This window comes from Sinohyriopsis cumingii, chromosome 8 (genome assembly GCF_028554795.1).
Source record: "Sinohyriopsis cumingii isolate HCF-2022 chromosome 8, ASM2855479v2, whole genome shotgun sequence".
Classification (NCBI taxonomy): Eukaryota; Metazoa; Mollusca; class Bivalvia; order Unionida; family Unionidae; genus Sinohyriopsis; species Sinohyriopsis cumingii.
In genome coordinates, this window is record NC_142968.1 from 121,843,809 (window position 1) to 121,866,522 (window position 22,714).

The 22,714-nt window shown below is 36.6% G+C and overlaps 2 protein-coding genes across 2 annotated transcripts; one reads left to right on the forward strand and one right to left on the reverse strand.

Annotated features, from left to right (window-relative positions):
* The first annotated feature begins 6,358 nt into the window (after nt 1-6,358).
* On the forward strand, nt 6,359-9,761 carry LOC149794537 (uncharacterized). Its single transcript, XM_089968797.1, has 2 exons — nt 6,359-6,523; nt 8,130-9,761. Exon 2 carries the CDS (start codon nt 8,221-8,223, stop codon nt 9,640-9,642), a length of 1,422 nt encoding a protein of 473 aa, XP_089824923.1. The 5' UTR covers nt 6,359-6,523; nt 8,130-8,220; the 3' UTR covers nt 9,643-9,761.
* A 152-nt stretch (nt 9,762-9,913) lies between these two features.
* On the reverse strand, nt 9,914-21,960 carry LOC149794538 (uncharacterized). Its single transcript, XM_089968801.1, has 5 exons — nt 21,810-21,960; nt 20,563-20,677; nt 18,120-18,170; nt 13,292-13,441; nt 9,914-12,438 (listed from the first exon to the last, which is right to left on the reverse strand). The coding sequence occupies exons 1-5, from the start codon at nt 21,853-21,855 to the stop codon at nt 12,384-12,386; spliced, it is 417 nt and encodes a 138-aa protein (XP_089824927.1). The 5' UTR covers nt 21,856-21,960; the 3' UTR covers nt 9,914-12,383.
* Between the last annotated feature and the right edge of the window lie 754 nt (nt 21,961-22,714).

A 22,714-nucleotide genomic window follows, 5' to 3' on the forward strand; every position in this document is an offset into this window, starting at 1 on the left:
GCTACGAAATCAGTAGAGAGTACTCTTCTCGCTAAATAAATCGTCTTAAGGACGCGTATTGAAAAGTGAGGAACACGAAAGGAGAAAGATTTCGACAGCACAGGGAGGTACGAAACTCTTTTAAAGCACAAAGGTAAAACAAGATAGGTCCATACGGACTGTACATATGAAAGATAGTGCACACTGCAGCCGAAAGGTTGGTAACCCGAAGAGGCTAATAGGCTAGAGAGAGAGAATCAGAAGGTAACAGACTGAAAGCTGGCCAATCACCAGGAGCGATTGGAAAAGGACGGAGGCACAAGATGCTGTCACTTCGTCAATCTGAGTTTGATTAGTCACTCAATCATATGATGAAATCAGATCTATCAGTAACAGAACGGACTATTGAAATTTGTTGCTGAGAGAAAGTGAATCATCCACGTGTCATGTTCGATTTTATTTTGTTTATATCATTTTTAACCTTGTCCATTTTGCATACAACGGCTCGTGTTATGCTATTATATAACTCTGCTCAGTTATTGCAACCCTTAATGTCATATTTTATATTATTAATTATTCGATCTGGACAATAACACCGTGGTCGATCATCTCCTAGATAACGATAACCAAAAACCTTAAGGAGTACGGAGGATCTCTCACATCATCCACCACACCCCATGACGCATAGCTATCCAAAATATGGACCTTTTTAACCTCTATTATGGCAAGTTTTATGACTTTTATGCTAGGGAGGTAAATACGGCATTAAATTTGTGCACAAAGCTGCCCCATACACACTTCATTTAGCATACATACGCACTAAACTTTCCAAAAGTTAGAAACTCAGATTTCAAAACATCTAGTAACGATGTCATGGTATAAGGGAGATAAACCAGTGGAAAATGTGCGATGTTGGTCTCTTTAGTTGTAGCCCTGAAACATATAAACTCTTTCTGATTCTGACCCAATACCAGTTAATAAACAGCACGTGAAATGTGGTCACACATTTTTCCGAAAAAATATGGAAGTTAATTTTGACGAATAAAAACATCGTACTGCTTCCTATTTATGAAGGTCTTTTACAAATGGCTCGTGGATCCCTGTAGTTATTAATAAAGATACATTTAGTTAAAGGGTATAGATATGGCAAGAGATTTATACAGTAATAGTGATAGACCCAACATAACCCTTTGTATCAATTGTTCTTAACCCATGGGTAGCGATCTGAAAATGGGTGGCCATGCTGTTTTGAGTAGGTCGCAGAGATCAACCTTAATAATTTTAAATTTATAATTCAATTGTTTACTTTTTAGCATTCGAAGGGGCGCGAGAGTAACACTGCAAACATAATATGGGTCGGCTTCCTGAAAAGTTAATAACGACTCGCCTATATACATGTCACAATTTCCGGCTTGAGACGCAAATCGCTCAACAATCTTATGCAGTTAGGTAGATCAGGTCAAACTACGTCGTGCGATAGCTGATACAATGTGGCAAATTGCAATGATAACATATGCAGGAAATGCTATTTAGAAACAAACTGTGCCATGTTTCCCCATTCTAGTAGCATCGGTTAGATGAAATCCTGTGGTATGGATCGTGTGAGCTGGCAAGGACGGCACTAGAACTAATACCCCTACTTCGTGGACGAGGTATTAACATGAGCCAGCCTGTCGTTGTTGTTGTTGTGGTGGTGGTGGTAGTGTTTAACGCCATTTTTCAGCACACGATAGGCTATACATGGCGGCCAGTATTAATGGTGCAGGAAGAACCCGTGAAAACTCCGGAAAGAACCACCGACCCACGAGAAGCTACTGGCAAGCTTTCTCACATACCCACATTGGCCGAATCCGAGACTCGAACCCACGCAGACAGAGGTGAGATGGCATTGATCCGTAACGGAGAGCGCTTTAGACCACTCAGCCACTCGGGGCCCCGTGAGCCAGTCTGATTAAAATGTTTAAAATGAGATGTTCATTGTTCTGCTGAAGATCTGACGACCGATTAGGGGTCATGTTCTGATGACCTATGTTATTACCATAATCGATATTTTTTGAGCCAATCAGATGAAGTTATATATCTTCTCGTTAGGGAGTCTGGCTGAAGAGTATATATGTGTGTTGAGGCTACAATCCGAACCTATACCTTACAATGGAGCCAATGAAAACTATTTGTCAAAGATATGAAGATGACTGTAGTTAAACTATTCTAAATAAAGCTATGTTTTTTCCAATAATAACATTATTAAGTTTATATCAGTTAATGCTATTGGAATGTCTTCGTTAACCATACCTTGTCCACTGTAACAGATAATACGAGATTATCGCGGTAATTCGTTTTCAAAAAAAAAAGGCTTGCTACGCCAAAGTGGCATATTCTGTTATACGTTATTCAATGCATACCATATTTACTACGACCCGTTTATGTTTCTAAATATGGCAGTAATGTCCTTATGAAAACACAAAAACAACACAACAAAGCAAGTGGTTGAAAACGGAAATAGTCATCGGTTGGACTAATTATTATGGCGGTTGATCCAAATGAAAATATCGGATAAAAAGGTAAATGATATTAACATGTATTTCTATATTATTTGCAGCAATTGTGGTATTATATAAGATGAATATTTAATTTCTTTCAGCATATATTTAAGGAACACGTTTATACAGTTTTGACAGTAGGCTTCACGAGTGCCTGATTTGAGTCACACCCGGCTGCTCCTTTGATACAAATAGGCTCATGTTATAATCTGATCTCCACTGTCCTAGGTGATCATCTGCCAGTGACCACATCGGGGTCATGTTCTGGTGACCTTTGAATCGAAATGGAAATGCAGTTTTCAGGAATTTGAAAGTGAATCAATTCGTTTGCACACATTGATAATCTTCAGCTATATTGATAATAACATAGGTCACCAGAACAAGGCCCTAAGCGGTCGCTGTCAGGTCTTCACGTAGGACAGTGTTGATCTGATCTTAATAAGTTTGCAATGAGAAAAACGCATTTCACCGTGGAGAGAGATGATTTATGTTGTGAGGATAGATTGTCAATAAATCCAAATACTTTGTCCATCCTTTATTAATTACACCTATTGAACAGAAAAAATGTGCATCCATCACATAAAAAATGTAAGTGCAGACGGCATTTGGCAAAGAGTAGAAAGTATTTATGAATGAACGACAGAAAGATGTGAAAATGTTTTACAACTGGCCATTAACGAAATGTTTCGCTGACACGTATTTTGCTCATTATACCTGCAAGATGAAAAAGACTCGTTCAATACAACTTGAAATAGAATGCAGGATCTTATTCTCTTTCCTTGCTTTCTTTCACATGTTGGTATTTTTTTTCTTCAGAATTTACGGTCTGTGTTTGATCCATTCGTTGCTTTCAAATCTAGCGCCTCGGGTTTTGGGGGTGCATAATCCTCTACAACATGATGGCTGGTTTAATTATATCTTCACCTAATATAAAGGCATTTGAACACCCCGACCACATTCAGGGCCGTAGAAAGCAATCACGGACCCTTTGGTAAGAAACACGCGGGCCTCCCCTCCCCCTTGTCGGCCATGACTACATTCCCTTGCAAGCGCCATCTGATTTGCATATAGCCATGTTTGGATGCCTATACAAAGTCCGCATGGAAGCGCTATTTGACGCCCACAGTAGACATCAGCCATTTTAAGCTCGGCGGAAACCCACTAATACAACCTTCAAGCATCGAGTTAAACGACCATGACATCCCATCACGTGATTGCTATTTAAGACAAAGTCGTAATCTGCTATTTAAAGCAACAAGATCGGCGTCGCCGCTGTGCTATATGGAGACTGCAGATTGCCTTGAGCCATGTTATTAAGATATGAATTTATGTTGTACATTCATTTTTTTCTGATTTCCCTACTCGGATGAGCATGCTTTTTCTCCTGTGATTTCATTATACAACGATTCACACCTAGCTATTTATCAAACTGGTCAGCGGTCGATTGTAATCTCTACTGTGTAATAGTTGATTGACACGTGCCAGCCAGTACCATTGGGTCCGTTATAAGCGGCAGTGACACTCACTCTTACGTCGATTTACTATGGTGATGACTACCAAAGTTCATACTAGTTGTGCCGTTTATTAATTGGAATAATGACAACCAAATGTAATTGTTCTACCATTTGTTTTGGCAAATAGTTAATTGACTGATATCGATGAGTTAATTATTAGGAACCATACAATATGGGTGTCACTCGCTCTTAAGGTCATTTACGATAGTGTAATAAAAATAGTTGCGCCGTTTTGATCGCGATATACTTACTAAGAAATGAAATGTTTCGACCTTCAGTTTTAAAGTTTCCATACGAGTGTCTCTTGTAGAGGGGCAGGGAAAATGTGTAAACTGTATTTACAGCTTGTATTTTGATTCAGTACGAGTGTCTCTTGTAGAGGGCAGGGAAAATTTGTTAACTGTATTTACAGCTTGTATTTTGATTCAATACGAGTGTCTCTTGTAGAGGGGCAGGGGAAATACGAGTGTCTTTTGTAGAGGGGCAGGGAAAATTTGTTAACTGTATTTACAGCTTGTATTTTAAATTTAGAGGCCAACATCATTTTGCTTAGTATTGTGAAGAACGCGAATCATAATTATCATTTCATTGATTGCACTAGTGTGTTATTTTATTTATTTTATTATTGGAAATAAATACAGTCAGTCTGATGATGTAACAAAACATACAGGCATCTGGACATCATAAACGTACTTAAGTTGACGTTTTCCAATTCTCTCATACTCTCTCTCTCAAAACATTTTTATTCATGTTGTCTACGTTTTCGTACATACGAATTATATAGAGATAGATACTACTAAGCTTGAATGAAGAGTTGCGTATTGATAGCGCGAAGAACGGACAGACGCAGTATATCCCAATAACTCCGACGTCTTTAATAAACGCATTAAAATAATTTGATAAAGCCTGTAAATGACTATGTATTTTAAAATGCTCTTTGAATAACCGCAATGTCCACCTAGCCAATGTTTGCAGAAAAAGACATGAATAACATCATTGAAGGGACTGAACACGACCATAATACTCACTCCTCTGGTATGTATATCAATCGTTTCACATTTGAAATCACGCTTTCCCCAAGATTTTTGTTTACACTATTTAAAATATTCAATGCCAGGACCGCATATCCTGGTTGCCATGAAAATGAGTTCTTTATGCGATTTACAGGACAGATGTTACCTTAAGAAGGTCTTCGAGTGTTAAGACCGTATGAAAGAGTTACCATATTATAGTTCCGTCTTAGACGTAAGCGTTGGTGAGTGAGTGACTAATCCTGGAGCAGTTGGAAAGAAATAAACCAACACGCGTATCGTTGAAAACAAACAATATGATCGTTTGCCTGTAATCCGAAGAATGTAAACGGATTCATTGCCGGGAAGTGACTTAATTGTGATGGATATTGAGACATAATTGTATATCAAATTGTACATTACACTGCCTGGTAGTACGGTGTACCAAAAGGGTATAAACCATCGGTGTAGTTGAAGCGGTATCCAATTATCGTGCAACGCTAATTTTTGAGGATGAAACTTTCAGCATTAGGAGAAGAAACAAAACAAAAAAAACACTTGCTGTTGGTAAAATGCAATAAAAATTATTTTTGCAAGCAAATGTTATATTACGATTAAAAATACTGTAGGAACAAACCTTGTGCTGAAAATAGTGTTACAACGATATATCTGATATTGCCGTGGTTTCGACCAAATTTTGGTATTGTAACGAGAAATGGATACCATAGCAACGGTACTGGTAGTTTAGGGCCTTTTGTTTTGCCACGGTTTCATTTCCTTTCGGTGTGCGCCCCCCCCCCCCCCAATCCCGGCTAACACGCATGCATCTACCTTCACAGTAGACAAAAGTCAAAACAAATGTTGGCTACTTTTTTCCATTGGACAGATAAATCTATTTAATCTTTTCAAGTACGAGATATTTGTTATGATGCACTTTACAATTGTGTAATTACCATCACGTTGATAATTTTATCAATTTAAGACTAAAACTTGTTATCATAGTGTTTTCTGCGATAATCTTTATTCTAAACACGTAAGCAACCCCTTTCATGGAAAAAATATGAAAGAAAACAAATATTTTAGTAAGTCCTTTGTTGATTCCATGTGTCTTCCAGTGTCAGCCACGCTGAATATAATACATCAACATATAACCGAGTCATATTGTTGTCAATGTTACTTGTCATTACTACATTGTAAGACTGATTAGTGGCTCTTGACTTAGGGGATTATTTCCGGGGAAGTGTCGGTGTGATATTGTCCCTCTGTAAGATCCGTATCTGCACGTGATCGTACTTGTATACTTGTAGCACTGATTGATTTGCAAACTGGATTTTCCAATTTTCCTCATGAAATGTGATTTAAGTGGTGCATTCATCAATAGTTGGACTGTACTATATGTTTGAGGGATAACAATTGGAACGCTTTTCTAATATATGCTGACGAAGTGTTAGTACTAAGTGTCTACTCCATGCAAAAACAGGTATGTACTGGTCGAATAATTTTATAATAATTCTCAAATATATGTACTTTACTGCGATTACAACTGCAAACGTTTATATTATAATCACAATTGTCTAAAATGTGGAAGGTTACAGAAAATAAAGTTAGGTTTTCTTGCTTTGCGGAAATTAAATATGCTATTGGTGATGTCAGGCGTCCACGTGGACTGCTGATCTAAATCGATTAGGTCTAGAGGATTTAACAACAAATTATAATAATTGATTTTTGAACGCACGTGACATGCTGGAATTTACTTTGCTACGTGGGTACCAGTGAAAAGAAAAGGATTAAATTATGTATTTCAAATTTATTATCGCACATTCAAAACTTTGATGGGTGATATACTTTTAAAAGTTAGAGTTTTCGGATTAAATTGTGCTGATTTTGAAACTAGAGAAATAATTGTTGTCATGCAAGGATGCATGTGATGCAGAAATTGAAAAGGCGGATGGGTGCGATTTGCAGCTCCAGCAAATCCTGGTCTATGTTCTAGAAAGGTTTAGTCAACCAGTAACGGGTGTATGTTGTTCATGAGAGAACTGTTACATGTTCCGACAAGGATATTTTCCAGTCAATAACGCGGTCTTGTTCAGGAGACAACTGGTGCCTGCTCCGACAAAGATCGAGCTAGCCAGGATGGCGGGTTTTTTTGTTAGAGAAAATTAAAAAGTAGGAGCTAGTATAGTAATCTTGTGTCGTGACCTCATCACTACTGTGTGTGTGTGTGTGTGTGTGTGTGTGTGTGTGTGTGTGTGTGTGTGTGTGTGCATATTGTCATTTATTGGATCAGAGATTTCAAATGAATGTATAGTATTTTCACCCAGTCGTATCAGCCATTTGTAAAAATAGCTTCGTCGCCTCTTTTCCTATCATAATCAATGCTTTTTACAACCTCTACGATTTTTGCAATAAGAAAACATTATTTCCTCTAATTTGTAAAAAAAAAAAAAAAAAAAAAAAAAAAAACCATACACACACACCGAGTGGTCTAAAGCGCTCTCCGTTACGGATCACTGCCATCTCACCTCTGTCTGCGTGGGTTCGAGTCTAGGATTCGGACAGTGTGGGTATGTGAGAAAGCTTGCCAGTAGCTTCTCACGGGTCGGTGGTTCTTTCCGGGGTTTTCCCGGGTTCTTCCTCCACCATTAATACTGGCCGCCATGCATAGCCTATCGTGTGCTGAAAAATGGCGTTACACCCCACAACAACAACAGCAACAACACACACACACACACACACACACACACACACACGTGTCTTACTCTCCCGATACTTTTTGACTCCTATTGCTTTTTTGCCATTTCTGTAGAGTTTTAAAGCTAAATGACAACTGACAGTCGATATTTTGTTATTTTTATAATACTCTATTTTAATGTTAAATTCCAATCCATAATATCACAAAAAATCTCTTTCAGTTTATAGGTAGCATATTCTGACTTTTGTTGGGATATTCATTTACACAACTATCTGACACTGTTTGATTAAAAGCCTCAAAATTGTTAATCTTACACTGACACATTAAATTAGTATGTGTATGAAGTGTCATAATCGACATAAAAATCATCAATATAAACTTAATTTTGCAGGAAGGAATTTATTTCAAATATACATTCCGAAGTGGATGGTTGAAAGGGGAGGCAACCGAGTGTTGGCATCGCTACAGTTGAAAGGTATAAAATGTTTGGTCCAGTTAGTAACTTCTATGAACACAGCCAAAATGAAACTGTGTCACTAGAACACCTAAACGAGGAATTGTGGGTACTGAACATACCAGCTGCAGTCTTTGTCTTGTTCTGTATGATTCTAGGGTTTTTTGGAAATATTCTTGTCGTGTACATTTATTGGAGAAAGTTTCGCCGGTCAAACCACCGATACTTCATCTTGTGCCTTGCATTTTTGGATTTAATAGGCTGTTTAATCGGTGGAAGCTACATGACGTACAGCCTACGCGTGCCATATTTGATGACGTCAAATACTATATGCAAAATCTCGCGATACTTTCATTACTTAGTGAACCAGGGATCTGCAATTTTGCTTCTTGTTATTGCCGTTGAACGCTTCAGAAAAATATGCCGACCTTTCAAAAGACAGTTTAGTCACAGACAGACATTTTTACTATGCGTCCTTGCACTAGGTTTCAGTGCTGTAGTTTCCATTCCAGCGGCAGTGTTATATGGGGACAGTACAATAGATACTGGAGTGAAAAACATATCTGGAAAAACTTGTTTTATCACTGACGAATACCACAATTCGATATTTTCTATATCATACATGACATATCTTTTTGTTGAAACTGTTGTTATAACAGTTGTGATGGGTGTTTTTTATATCTTTATCATACGAAAACTTTGGTCTCAGAAAAATCTTGCCCTTTCTGACGCCATGCTTAGTGTACGCGATCGACAGAATGCAGAAACGGACGTTGCCAACACCAGTTCGTGTTCACTTGAACATCTCGATGAAAATGACAAAAACATAGATTGTAACAATAGGGTCGATAAAGATGGCAAGGAGACACACAATAAGAATACAGAAAACGATTTGTATCAGAAGAATATTGCTAAGATTTCACATAACGACGAGACATTGCCTCGTCAATGTAGCAAAACAATGCCGCATGCTACAAAAGCAATGGAGATAACTGGCCTTGAACTAGGTTCTCAAAGTATCAGTAGCGATGTTGGAAAAGTTCCTGATATGAAAATTGGTAACGACCGGCCGAAAATTGATCCAAATTCCAAAGCTACTAAACATGGACGGACATTTTATGATAACTCCGCAAAGTTTGATGCCTCCAAAAGAATTACAAGAGAAAAGCAAAGAAAGCGGTCCATTGAGGTAATTCGTGTAACCCTTATGTTATTTCTAATCACCCTGGTGTTTTGTTTATCTTTCTACCCTCACCTTGTTCTCATTCAACTTGCAACAAGCCAGGATACATTTGTGGAGAAGCTTACGGCCCCGGAAGTGACGGCGTTTCAACTGTTTTTGAGGATCTTTATCATCAATAACGCCGCCAACCCCATCATCTATGGATTCTGTGACGCAAAGTTTCGAGCCGAGTGTAGAAACTTGTTTAGTAGAACACTTAGATGCTAGCTTATTCTGTGTGATTTAAGAACAGCCATCTGTATAGTATTCTGCGCCAGACTCGTCTGCACTGTGCCAAATATCATGCCAACAAATTTGTGAGGAAATAAAGAACATTTACATATAAACTTCCTCTCCTTGAATGTCTATTTCCATGTTTTGTTTTCTACGGTCAGTTCTCTCCGGCGGTTTTTTTAAGATTATTGTCGAATAATTGCAAATTAGATCACGTTCATCGCGTTTTCAAGGGATAGAGCAAACTGAAGTTCCACTCGCATGTGTCACGATTTTATGGGACAGAAGTATCTGTCGTCACTCCCTTGACATAAAGATTAATCTCTTAGTCGTCGGAAAAAAATGCCGCGTTTTCTATAGTTACCCAATTGTCATGTGGCCTTGAACAAGAGGTCAGGTAAAATCTCTGGTAATTTTAAATGGCGAATTTAAGTTCACACGGCCGTGATGAAGCTTGAAATGTTTTTAATGAATGGTACATTTTGACGACGCCAGTGAAACAATCTTTAGGTAACTGGTATTTGAAGACATGGTTTTCAGCCTGGATGTGGAATCAAATAATAATATTAAAGACAATATTGAAGTCAATATTGAAAACGTTTTTTAACTTCAAATCGTCGAACGGATATTTTGCTCTGCTTGAGGCCAACGCCAGACTGATGTTTCCAGCTTGTGATAGCAATTTGCCGAGTTTGCAATCTCAATTTATAAGCGTTTCTCTGGGAACAAAATAGCTGTTTTCTAAGTAAGGATCAGATACTCCTGTTTCGGATTCTGTCGATCGACGGGCACTTCCTGGATATATTCTTTTCCTCGTGACAGGAGGATCCTTTTCAAAGCCTGCATTCCTTGGCGAAAGAATGGTTTGTTGAACAGTGCGAAAGAATGATACGAACATACGCCTTAATCCATGTTCTGGATGTCGAGCAACTCTTCGGAGCTTGGAATACTTGATGTAACAAGAATGAAACCGAATGGATATCGATCAAGTGAATGAGGTGGTTTTGATAATCAAGTACCAGTCTATATACCATAAATACTTAAGCAACGATCAATCAAATGACACGTAAAAAATTTGAAACAAACAAGGAAACCCTAGACTAAAAATCTGGACATAATACGCATTGCCTTATATAAGGCGTTAGTGTTCTTTCAGGGTTATAATTAAGCAGGTGTGTTATGCATATACGTACTATAAACAAGACATTGCAAGACATTAACGCTAAAGCTCGAGCTACACACTCCCATATAAAAGCATTCACCAGATTATATTATGCGTTATGCTAAATGATACTGACTTTGTCATATACAAGCATTGACTAGATTATATTATGCGTTATGCTAAATGATACTGACTTTGTCATATACAAGCATTCACCAGATTATAGTATGCGTTATCCTAAATGATACTGACTTTGTCATATACAAGCATTCACCAGATTATATTATGCGTTATGCTAAATGATACTGACTTTGTCATACACAAGCATTCACCAGATTATATTATGCGTTATGCTAAATGATACTGACTTTGTCATATACAAGTCATGTATTTTTTGCATTCACCACAGTGTGAACAAGCTTTTAGTGAAAACGTTGGTGTGATTCATATACTCAGATGCATTGTTCAAAATGTAAACTTCACATTTCCAAATTCAAGATTCACATTGTTTGAATGAAAGGGTCATATGCTGCCATAACGCCTTTCATAAAATATGCATCCGATCAACCATAGCAAAATACCAAAGTAGCATATGTCAAGGAACTACATACTTAACGATATCACTAAAGTCCTTTAAATGCACACTGCATTACTTGTATGAAGTCAGGGCTTTTGCCCCACAGACCCCTTTGGGGCCCTTGCCATCCATCCTAGCCTCTACCGGCCTCATGATTTTTTCTAACCCATATACGACTCATACATATTTATATGTTTTAACTTTTCGCGCATGCGAACAAACGTGGTTAATACCGTACCGGTACAGGTCCATAAATCTCACATTTGTTTAACTACTTTGCACAAAATCACACAACAAAAAAAAAAAAACAATGCATGCAACACCAGCAACAACATCCTACAAATCCAAGCAACTATGTCTATATTTTCGTCCACTGAATAATTACCCCAACCCCGAAACATAAATACCAAAACAAAAATCCTAAAACCAAACACTAGCTACACAAACCAAATCCAAATACCGAAACTACGAAAACCGAGACCGATCCAGTGGCATATTGGTTAGAGCGTCCGCCTTGATTGCGGGAGGTCGTGGGTTCGATCCACGGCCGAGTCATACCAAAGACTTATAAAAATGGTACTAACAACTGCCTCGCTTGACGCTCAGCATTAAGAGGTTAGTGTTAGGACAAGTCGGCCTGATGTCAGGATAATCTGACTGGGTGGGACATCATGTTACATGCCTGCGGCAGACATTCAATGCTCAGTCAAACATGGATATGATTTTCGGGTTCTTTGTAATAGTACCAACAGTGATGCACAATACTATCTTCCAACACTCGATGCTGCGACAAGAATTGACGTAAATCTGATAACAGACTCATAAACATATTCTCCTGTTTGTAATAGTCACACATACGTTTCCAGATTACCCCAGTAATAACTTAAGCATTTTATTACAAGCACTGATGACTTCCTGTAACTTAGAACTAAATACATAACTTGACTTATTTTATTAATTAAAAAGGCAACAAGAATCAAATCAATGTACTCGAAATTATCCGAGACATCTTTTTCCTATCCCAATTGGTCCTCCTCTTGTCACGGGCGGCCTGGAAATATAAAATATGATTAATAAACATATTCTTTTATTTTTATTATTATTATTATTATTATTATTATTATTATTATTATTATTATTATTTGTTAGCGTTTAATAGAATCACTTATGCATTTAGAGTTTTGAATCAAGTTTAACATAGGCGACTACTGTAACCTTTTGTACCCATTATTAATTTGGGATGGCAACGCACGGCGTTTTCCTGTCATACTATCATGCAATATGCAGGATAACTGAATTGAACCTCAGAACGTATTTTACTTGCGAAGACTTAATGCAATGGATTCAAAACCAAATATTTCATCAATATTTTGCATATTTACAATTCGGAACCATTTCACATGATTCTTGACAGAGTTCGTTTTTAATCGTATTAGTATTATAACGAATATTTTACAAGAATGTCATCCGTCTATTTCATAAAAACTAAATAATGGATACCAACTGGCTGGAATAGGAAACAAACGAAGACAAGACAATACATTTTCCGGTTGGGGTAACATAGTCATGTACCAAGAATCTTAATTTATATCTTACATTAGTCACCTTTATTAACGTTTTCTTTGGATTAAGTATTATTAAATGACACACGCTCTACCCGTAATCTATAACATGTAGTCTTTGACACGTGCACTACAGGTGTTTTACAAGATATCGTATTTGACACATGCCCTACTTATATTTTATAACATTTAGTGTTTTACACAAGCGCTACTCGTTTTTTATAACATGTAGTTTTTGACTACTTATAAAGTAAGATTTTAGTGAAGTATACACTTTTTATCATTTAATCTCAGATATACATTAGACTAAACTGTTTTCATAATTTGAATACAATGTCATACTTATTGCACCCAGCATCAAAGTGGCAGGTCTGAGGAATGCATCGGTCGCAGTACAGGAAATGGTCACAGTCTAGTGCATGTGTTGTCACCGTCGGGGTAGTGGTTGTTGTTTCCATGGAAACAGTCGTGTTTGCTTGAACAGGTATTATTCTACATTTTGTTTAAACAAAATTGCAAGATTTTATAAAATGACTTTAATGTAAAGGGTCAATTATTAAAAATGACTGGTAATGTAGCTGATGTATACTTTACAGGTGGCGATCTAGTTATTATCTGTATTGTATTAATTGTATTTCGTATACTCATTCAGGGGCCTGCAATAGAAATAAATATTTTGTACTGTTCTATTTCAATTCCAGAGCTAATTGCAAATATAACAAGTTTACAGAATATACATCCACTTCCTCGGTATATAACATATTGATGTTGAGACATTCTACTTTCATATGTCTTCCTGCAGTGTTATATACAACACCAGACTATTCGATATCCAAATTAAAAAAATAAAATAAAAACAAATCGTAGATGTTTTCTTATCTTTTAGAACCTAAATCTATATATGAAAATATTATGCAATTTATATCAAGCTAAAAATATTAAAGAAATAACACCAGCCAAAGTGGGAGAGAGTTATCTCACTTGCCTGGCTTCGACCTAATAGCGAAATGCAAGAGCAGTAGGCCAGTAACTGTTGGATAAGATCCTTTGTGGTAAAATATATTCTAATGCTATTGTTTGCGTGTAGAACTTAAATGATTATCCCAACATTCGATATAGAATTCTGTATGCGAGTATTCGAATAGAAAATTGTTAATAAGTATTCGTTTGTTTATCCTGTCACGATTCAATGATAACAGACTAAGTAATAGAAGTAAGCGAAACCAAACGTTTTTGTAAATCTTAACAAATAATGTAAGTAAACTAAGTCGTAAATGAAAATGTGAGAGGAACATAAAGTATTATGAAGTGAATCCCCCAAAACGACCCGAAAGAGTCATGTTGAAAATAAAAAGAATGAAAACTTCCGTATAAATTTCAGAACCATACATGTATTGGTCCACCAAGAATCGTGATTTTGTCAAAAAGTTGTCGTGAATTACTTTGAATAATTAACAACAGTTTCAGAATATTATAGTCCCATGAGCACTTTCTATTTTCTCTTTACAATCCAAACTAGTGTTTTTCCTATCAAAAACTATCTTAGTATAACACAAAACACGTCTGCAAACTTGATGTTACAAGAGGAACACAAGAAATAAGAATGACTCCCAAAAACGAATGAATCTGATTGTTCAGTTCTCCCCTCACATACACATTCAAGAGTCTATGACGACTATATGTCGTAATATACCCCACGTGACAGATCTTACTATTCAGTCTAATATTTCACAATACCTAGTCATGTGGCCTACCACAATCAATGAGAATTAACTTAATTATTCTACCACCCAAAAGGTCTGTCCAATGGGAAAAGGCTGAATCTCGTCAACACGTTTAATAATAACTGAATTGTTAATAACTGTCAACACGTACGTAAGCATTATTTATAAATCCAATACAATTTTGTATTCAGTGATATCTTAGAATAGACCCTATGCAAGTACGCCACCAACTAAAGATAATCAGCACAATTTACAGCCATGAATATAGATTACAAATAATTTGATAAAACGATGATCATTATGTCATAATTCTGAATACTTGCAATGTTCACAAAGTTTATATTTGTCTTCTAATACCTTTGAAAAGATAACGTGTAATAAAGCAAGATGAGGAATAAAGGCCATATCATCAAATCCTTACGTATCAGTTAAACAGAAATCGGAAAAAGTCATAAACTATTGTCAGCCATTCGTTCTCTTAGGACCAGCTGTAGTCAGTCATGCAAACCATTACCACTCCAACCACCATTCCCTCCCCGCCTCCCGATCGCTCCCCTTCCCTCACTTCTCTCCACGATATCTTACCTAAGAAAGTTAACTCCAAGATAGTTCTGCATTTGGTCCTTTAGTTATTTAATAAGTCATTATACAGATATAGAATTACCAATATGCTTCAAATCTGACACAATTTTTTACTTTATTTGTTGTAATGCAGATGTCGTTTTCATGTCACTATGATGTACATGGGGCAGATGACATTACTATGCAATATACTCATTTAAATTGTAGGGACCGAGATTTTGCTACTAAAATGAAAACTGGCTACTTTCTGCTTTTGTTGTTTATTAGTTATTGTCATAGAATTTAATTCGTGCAGGAATTTTGTCCCTTTTCCTTTCTTACGCGTTCTGAACATGACTTAACTGATTCATGGAAATCCCTCTTTGCCCATGAAATTTATCGGTCTTCACCCTACCTTGTTTGGTGCGGGGAACTGGTTATACGTATCTGCCCTTGGAGAGGATGCATTTTACTGTTTACAGAAGCCACAGGATCGTTTCACACCGTTTTGTAATGTCCATTCCACCTTACTTATATGCTGATATTAATACATGTGTATCGGTTTCGGTTAAACGAACCAGTGACTACATCTGGTCATTTATTTCTTATGGCTTGGCAGAAAATCCCAAAGTCCTATTTGGGATTTAAAAATACTATTTGGGATTTAAAAGTCGGTGATACAGTCAATCCACTTGGGCCTGTCAGGCATATATTGGCATGACAAAGTCGCGAGAGCTGCTATTGACATATCCAAACTAATTCTAATTACATTATCTATGGGATTTTGATTGTGATCATAGCACTTCTCAAAAGATATTTTTTATTTTATTTTCATGTATTTAACAGAAACGGTAATCGAATTTCTACCTTGTACCGTCCGTCCAGCACTAAAGGAACGTTCATGTGCACCGTGTGTAAAGATAAAAAGGAAAACTGACACCCACATTCATTTAATTTTTGGTCTGGATCGTCGAAATATGTTTTAATATGAGTGAAATTTTATTTAATTAGATGTAGACGGAATGTTTTGATTACAGTGTTTTGAATCAGGATTCAAGTGGTGGAGGTTGGGGTGTCAACAATTACCTCGAGCAGCAGTGGCATTTGAACGTCTAACGGGAGTCCGGTGTTATACACGGTCAAAAATGTATAGCTTTTAACGTGAAATGACATTATGCCGCCTTTTTAAAATGTATGTTTATAACAGTGTTATATTAAGACTGTGTGCTGTCTAACTGAAACACCTTATGACGTCATACATATTTCCAGACTGCTTGTTATATAAGACAGGATATGCGAGTTTCTCAGCACTTGAAATATAATCCCAAATATTAGTTCATAGTTATATATATATATATATATATATATATATATATATATATATATATATATATATATATATATATATATATATATATGGAGCATGGGGAAGTACTTAGGATAAATTCAGGCTGAATTTTCGAGCACATAGAAGCAGCCAATTTGGTTAACAGTGTCATTAGATCATGCAGAATTTCCCAAAGTGCAGTGAGTAAAGACATTTCAGCCACTCTTGATACACTCTCTTTATATCACTCTGTATGTCTGTCCGTCTGTCTCTCAATGCATGATACTATTACAAGGGCTGTAAGAATTATGAGAATGATCAGAGCTGTAAAAGGGGTATTTTCACACCATGAAAAAAATGATTACTGCTGCTACTATGACTACTACTATTACTACTATTACAATAATAATAATATAATAATAATATAATAATAATAATAATAAGAAGAAGAAGAAGAAGAAGAAAAACAAGAAGAAGAAGAAGAAGAATAACAATTGAATGCGCAAAACAGAAGATTATGTCAGTTTATTTATGTAACTTTTTTAAACAACTTGCATGCCCAAAAATATAGAACCGTTCATATGATACTTTTCACTGATCGTATGAAATCTAGAGGTTAGCTTGGGATGGAAATTGATGGACATCTTAGTTTAGGTGTGGGCCATCACGTGTTGACTCTGCTAGGTGTCATAGAAATGATTTAACAATCGTTTGTTACTGCTCAGTTAGAGAGATTGGAGAGAAGAATAATGTCATAAAGATAGATTTTAAAATGGCAGGCTAATTGATATTTCCTATTAAAAGCTTTACACTTTGATCCTGTTTAACAGTTGGACAAATCTGCAACATACTACAGCTACCAAGGTAGAAGAAACATGAGGATGGATTTGAAATGTTAACATCGACGAATATTCCAACCCTATTTGAATCCATTCAACGGACATTCGAATATAAACATTTGGTATTCGCTTCGGCTCCAATTATATATTTATAAAATAATTGTTTCAAGGGATCTCCGTTTTCTATCTTCATCCATATCTGATGGCAAATCTGCATCATGTGTCCAATATTGAAACTCTTCAAAAGCAAAGATACTTTCTGTCAAAGTTGGTCAATTTCTATTTATTATTTGCGTAAAGGTAATGTTGTGTAAATGGCTCTTTATATTTGGTGTAAAGGAGGACACATTCTAAGGTAGATTGGTATCATTCTTATACATTTGAAACCATTTAGAACTAGAATGTGTTCTGTCTTAAATGTTCAGACTCTGTTATGTGGGCTGTTGATAAGTACCTTTTTAGGTTTCAGTAATTTTAGCAACTGCATTCATACTTGATTGCATGTCAAATAATTTAAAACCCCTTATAACACTGTGCTTTCTGCCAAATTTCTTTGAAACTGATCCAGTAGAATTTGATAAGAGGTTAAAAATACAAATATTAACGCACGTATGACCGACGACGCATGACACAAAGTCGTGACAGTCATACAATGAGCTCACATGGCGTTACGGACAGGTGAGCTAAAAGCGGGAAAAGTCAAAACAATGTGAAACTACCCTAAACATCTTTTCCTTAATCCAGGTGTGTGTCCATAAGTTACGGGTGGTCTGAAAGAAATAAAAACAACATACCATTTATGACAAAATGAGGGATACAAGGAGTAAGATCTATTAAATGTAACGGTATATTAGTCTCTGAACGCAGTTATTAGTTCTTATGTGAGTGTTTGTCATTAGTTCTTATGTGAGTGTTTGTCATTAGCTCTTATGTGAGTGCTTTAGAGGGATCATTACGAAAACACAAACGATTCATAGTAGATAGTCACATTTACTCTGAATCCGTAATATTTCAGCAACAGTGTAATAGAGTTACTCGTAAGAAATAAATAAAGGTAAAATGCATTCAACAGGTTTGAAAGCTAACGTTGACATGATTTAACAATCAAGGAATGCTCACGACATGCTTGTTATCTTTTATGGAAAGAAAGACTGGAATTGAAATTAAGGCCCCGTTTACTAGAATAAACATCTGATCGTTAAATCAAGTTATCAATAAAGACAGCATTAAAATTGAGATTGAACCCTCGACACCTCTCAAATCCTCGTCATGCCAGACCTATGTTCAAGCTATATGAATCACATCCATAATCTGAGCAAATTTACAGCAAAAACATACTTTGTTACAAGTTAATATAAGGAATCTAGGATCAAGTAGTTCGCGTAAAATAAATTTTGTAGGAATCACATATGGTAGATGTAAGTAGTATAGGCTGGAATTATGGGACACTTTGGACAGGTGTTGTAGCCTCTGGAAATTTAACGTTATGGATGACACTAGGGGACCTTGTGAAATTTTGGCATCTAGAGACTGTATGGGGTCCTAAGTGAATTTAACATTATGGATGCCACGTAAGTCCTCAAAGGAAATGTTAACCCAATGGGCTGGTATGAGGCCAAATGGAAAATTAAGATTATGGATAGGTATTATGATGGAAATTTTATACGATTGGTCAGTAGTGGGAACATGTGGAAATTTACCATGACAGATGAAAGAGACGAGGGGCTGATTAGTTTTACCGTGATGAGCTGGCATGTGGAGCTGTTAAAATTTAACATTATGTATGTGACTAGAGATTCATAAAGGATTTGTAAATGACGGGCCAGTATAACCTTATATGGAAGAAGAGACATGCAAATGCACACAAAATTACATACCATACCGGCACATGCATACTAATATCGAGGAGGTAAAGGGTGGGTTTTTGATAAAAGAACTAATATATTTTTACAGAGCAATACACACCTTCAAACAGAAGCACCCACATATACAAACCAAAGTCTTGCTAAAACTCATATTTTAACACCAGCATGCACACTGAAGAACCAATGTATAAAGCGTATAAATGTCACCTGACCCTGGTACACATCATCTGCGATTCTAAATCGCAGTCCAGAAGCAACAGTAAAGGTGTGTGTGCGCGCGCGCGTGTGTGTGTGTGTTACGGTAGCTTAACACTTTTAGTCATATTGTTACGATGTCTGCAATGTTTCAGTTTAGAGTGATGTCTAGTACTTGGGTAGCGTACCGCAGACATGTAACATCATGTCCCCCCGTCACATTATTCTCACACCAGGCCGACAGGTCGTAACACTAACCTCTTAATACTGGGCGCCAATCAAGGTCTTTGGTATGACCCGACCGGGGTTCGAACCCGCGAACTCCCATATCCAAGGCGGACGCTCTAACCACTCAGACCACCGGAGCGGAATAATACTAAGGTTTTTAACTTTCACTTGTTGTAGGAGACACTTTGCAGTTTTCTTATTAGAGTCTGACTTATTTCGTTTACTTATTCAGATAATTCTACACGTTGCTCAAGCATTCTCCTTTTCTTTTTCGGTGATAGTTTTGAAATCGACAGTGTTTGCCATAGTTAAAGTCGGTGATGCTCTGATTTAGCCTGGAATGCATAAACACTCTGTTCAACAAATGCTTGTTTTGCTCATTATGTGTGACTTTCTCTTCTTCTCCATAACTCTTTATAGTGTTTCGTGATGTTAAATTATTATAGGATGCCTCACCGACCCACCATGTTACATTTTCGTAGGGCCCCATAGTATCATCTGTTCTATTAAATTTCCATAAGGCCCTATATCGACCCACCATGAACAATTTTCACAGGACATTATAACAATTGATCATGGTAAAATTTTCATACATGACTATAGTAAAACCCGTCATGCTATATTTCCATTGCCGTTACAAAATCTTAGAATTTCAATTAGTGTCCCATGTTGTCATCCGTAATATTAAATAATATTAACTTTCCATATGACCAAATACCCTCTCATTTGTAAGGTTCAATTCAGGTTGGTCCCTTCTTATCCCTCTATACTACTTATATCCAATAGTCACATTTATGTGGAATTTGTTAGGTAAAAATACATCGTATATGATATATAACGTGTTCCATTGACATATATTAAATCTAGAGCATACTTGTTGCAACCAGCTGGATAGTAACAGGTTGAGGGAATGCATTTGTCACAGTACTGGAAGTGGTTGCAGTCTGGGCTCTGCGTCGTCTCCTCAGCAGAAAGAGAAAGACTGTTAACTAGATAAAGAACCATAATGTCTTTAAGTAGAACACTTCTGTAGCGCCTTCATGCTAAATTTGATAATAAACCTCCAACAGACTAGAAATCTGACGTGTGAGTATCTATGTTAGATGTATTATGTGTGTGAAACAGATTTGTGGGACATGTATGTTTCTTTCTTTAGAATTGAATGTTTCTTATTTTCGAGAAGCCTATTCGTTTACGAAAGCTCGCATTTACACTGAAGAAAAATATGCTTCCAGAGATTTAATGGAGAAAAGCTGAAAAGGCATTGTTAATTTGTTTTACATATCTTTTTTTTCTGTTGGACAGTAAGTTAAGTTTTTTTGTGCGGTATTCGCTTAAGTATTATTGTGATCTAGTTCAGCTAATAAGTTGTCGGGAAAATTGCTTCCACACGTTTGGCGCAATCAGAATATCCTCGTATCTATCTACGTGGGTAACAGAACTTCGACTCTCTCTCTTTCTCTCTTTCTCTCTCTCTCTCTCTCTCTCTCTCTCTCTTATCCGGGGAGAGGCCAAGGGGATTGTAATTGATAGTCGTCAAGATCACGATGTTTCAATTATGGCCTGAGTGCCTTATATTCGTGTACGTCAAACCATATGCGTGCCTTAGAAGATAAAGAGAAGATAACACGGCCTAAATGTATGTACTAGTTTCTTCTGCTATATTATCATCTCAAATGTTCATAATGCGAATGAAGTCGATTGATTGTCTGAAGTCATTGATGATGATTATGAAATTTTATCAATTTCTAAATTGGCTTTACTGAGGTTTATAGTTATGTCTAACATTTTAGTATCATGCCGCAGACATGTAGCATGATGTCCCACCCAGTTACATTATCTTGACACCAGGCCGACCAGTCCTAACACTAACATCTTAATGCTGAACGCCAAGCGAGGCAGCTGTTAGTATCATTTGTATGGTATGACTTGGCCAGGGATCGAACCGACGACCTTCCGCATCCGAGGCGGACGCTCTAACCACTAGGCTACCAGAGCGGTCGGATTAATATGGTTAAAATACGGACTGAGATAATTGATATGGATAAAATAGGGACTGAGAGGATCGATATGGGTAAAATACGGACTGAGAGCATTGGTGTTGATTAAAATCGGACTTACCAAAAAAGATACAGATTACAGCTGCTAGATACATGTATGTGGACATCCTCTTTCAGAATAAGTTTCGTCCAGGAATATATAAGAAATGGAAATAAAGGTTATTTATACATGTTGTCTTATCTCAGTGCCCTGAGGTATAAATACACGTCCGATAAGCTGCCACACTGTGTCCCTTGCATTAACATTTCTTTGGCTTTTAGAGCAAAGCCCCGAATGAAATTAGATACATTATTCAATATAGCGAGCGGGGTTCATATTCGCCGATACGCACTATATAAAGATTTAATCCGGAAAAATCCATGAAGCGCTAGTATTGCAGATTTCGTGCACGCTGCATGCCTTGACTTTAATTACCCCAAAGCAATCATTTGTACTTTGGTAGATCTGAAACGTTTTGCATGGATGATGCTAGTTTTCAGGAGCTAAGCTATAGTCTTTATAATAAATATAACGATGTGTCCGTATCACCAAATCTACTTCTAAAATATATCCTATATCACAACTTCAAATAGGTATTTTTGCAATATTTTACCTAACAAAATTATTTTTAGGTACATCATTTCAAAATTATAAACTGGTACATAATAGCACCATAATTAATCATGAAAATTAAAATTGTTTGAATCATAATCAATCAAACAATTTGAATCCTAATAATTTAAATGATTTGAATCTTAATCAAGCAAACGATTTGAATCAAAATTCATCAAACGCTTAGAATCCTAATTATTTAAATGATTTGAATCGTAATCAATCAAGTGATTTGAATCCAAAACAATCAAATTATTTGAATCGTAATGAATCAAACGATTTGAATCCTAATCAATCAAATGATTTGAATCGTAATATGCAAATGAATTTACTCCTTATAAACTAAATGATATACTAGGTTTGGTTCTATTATA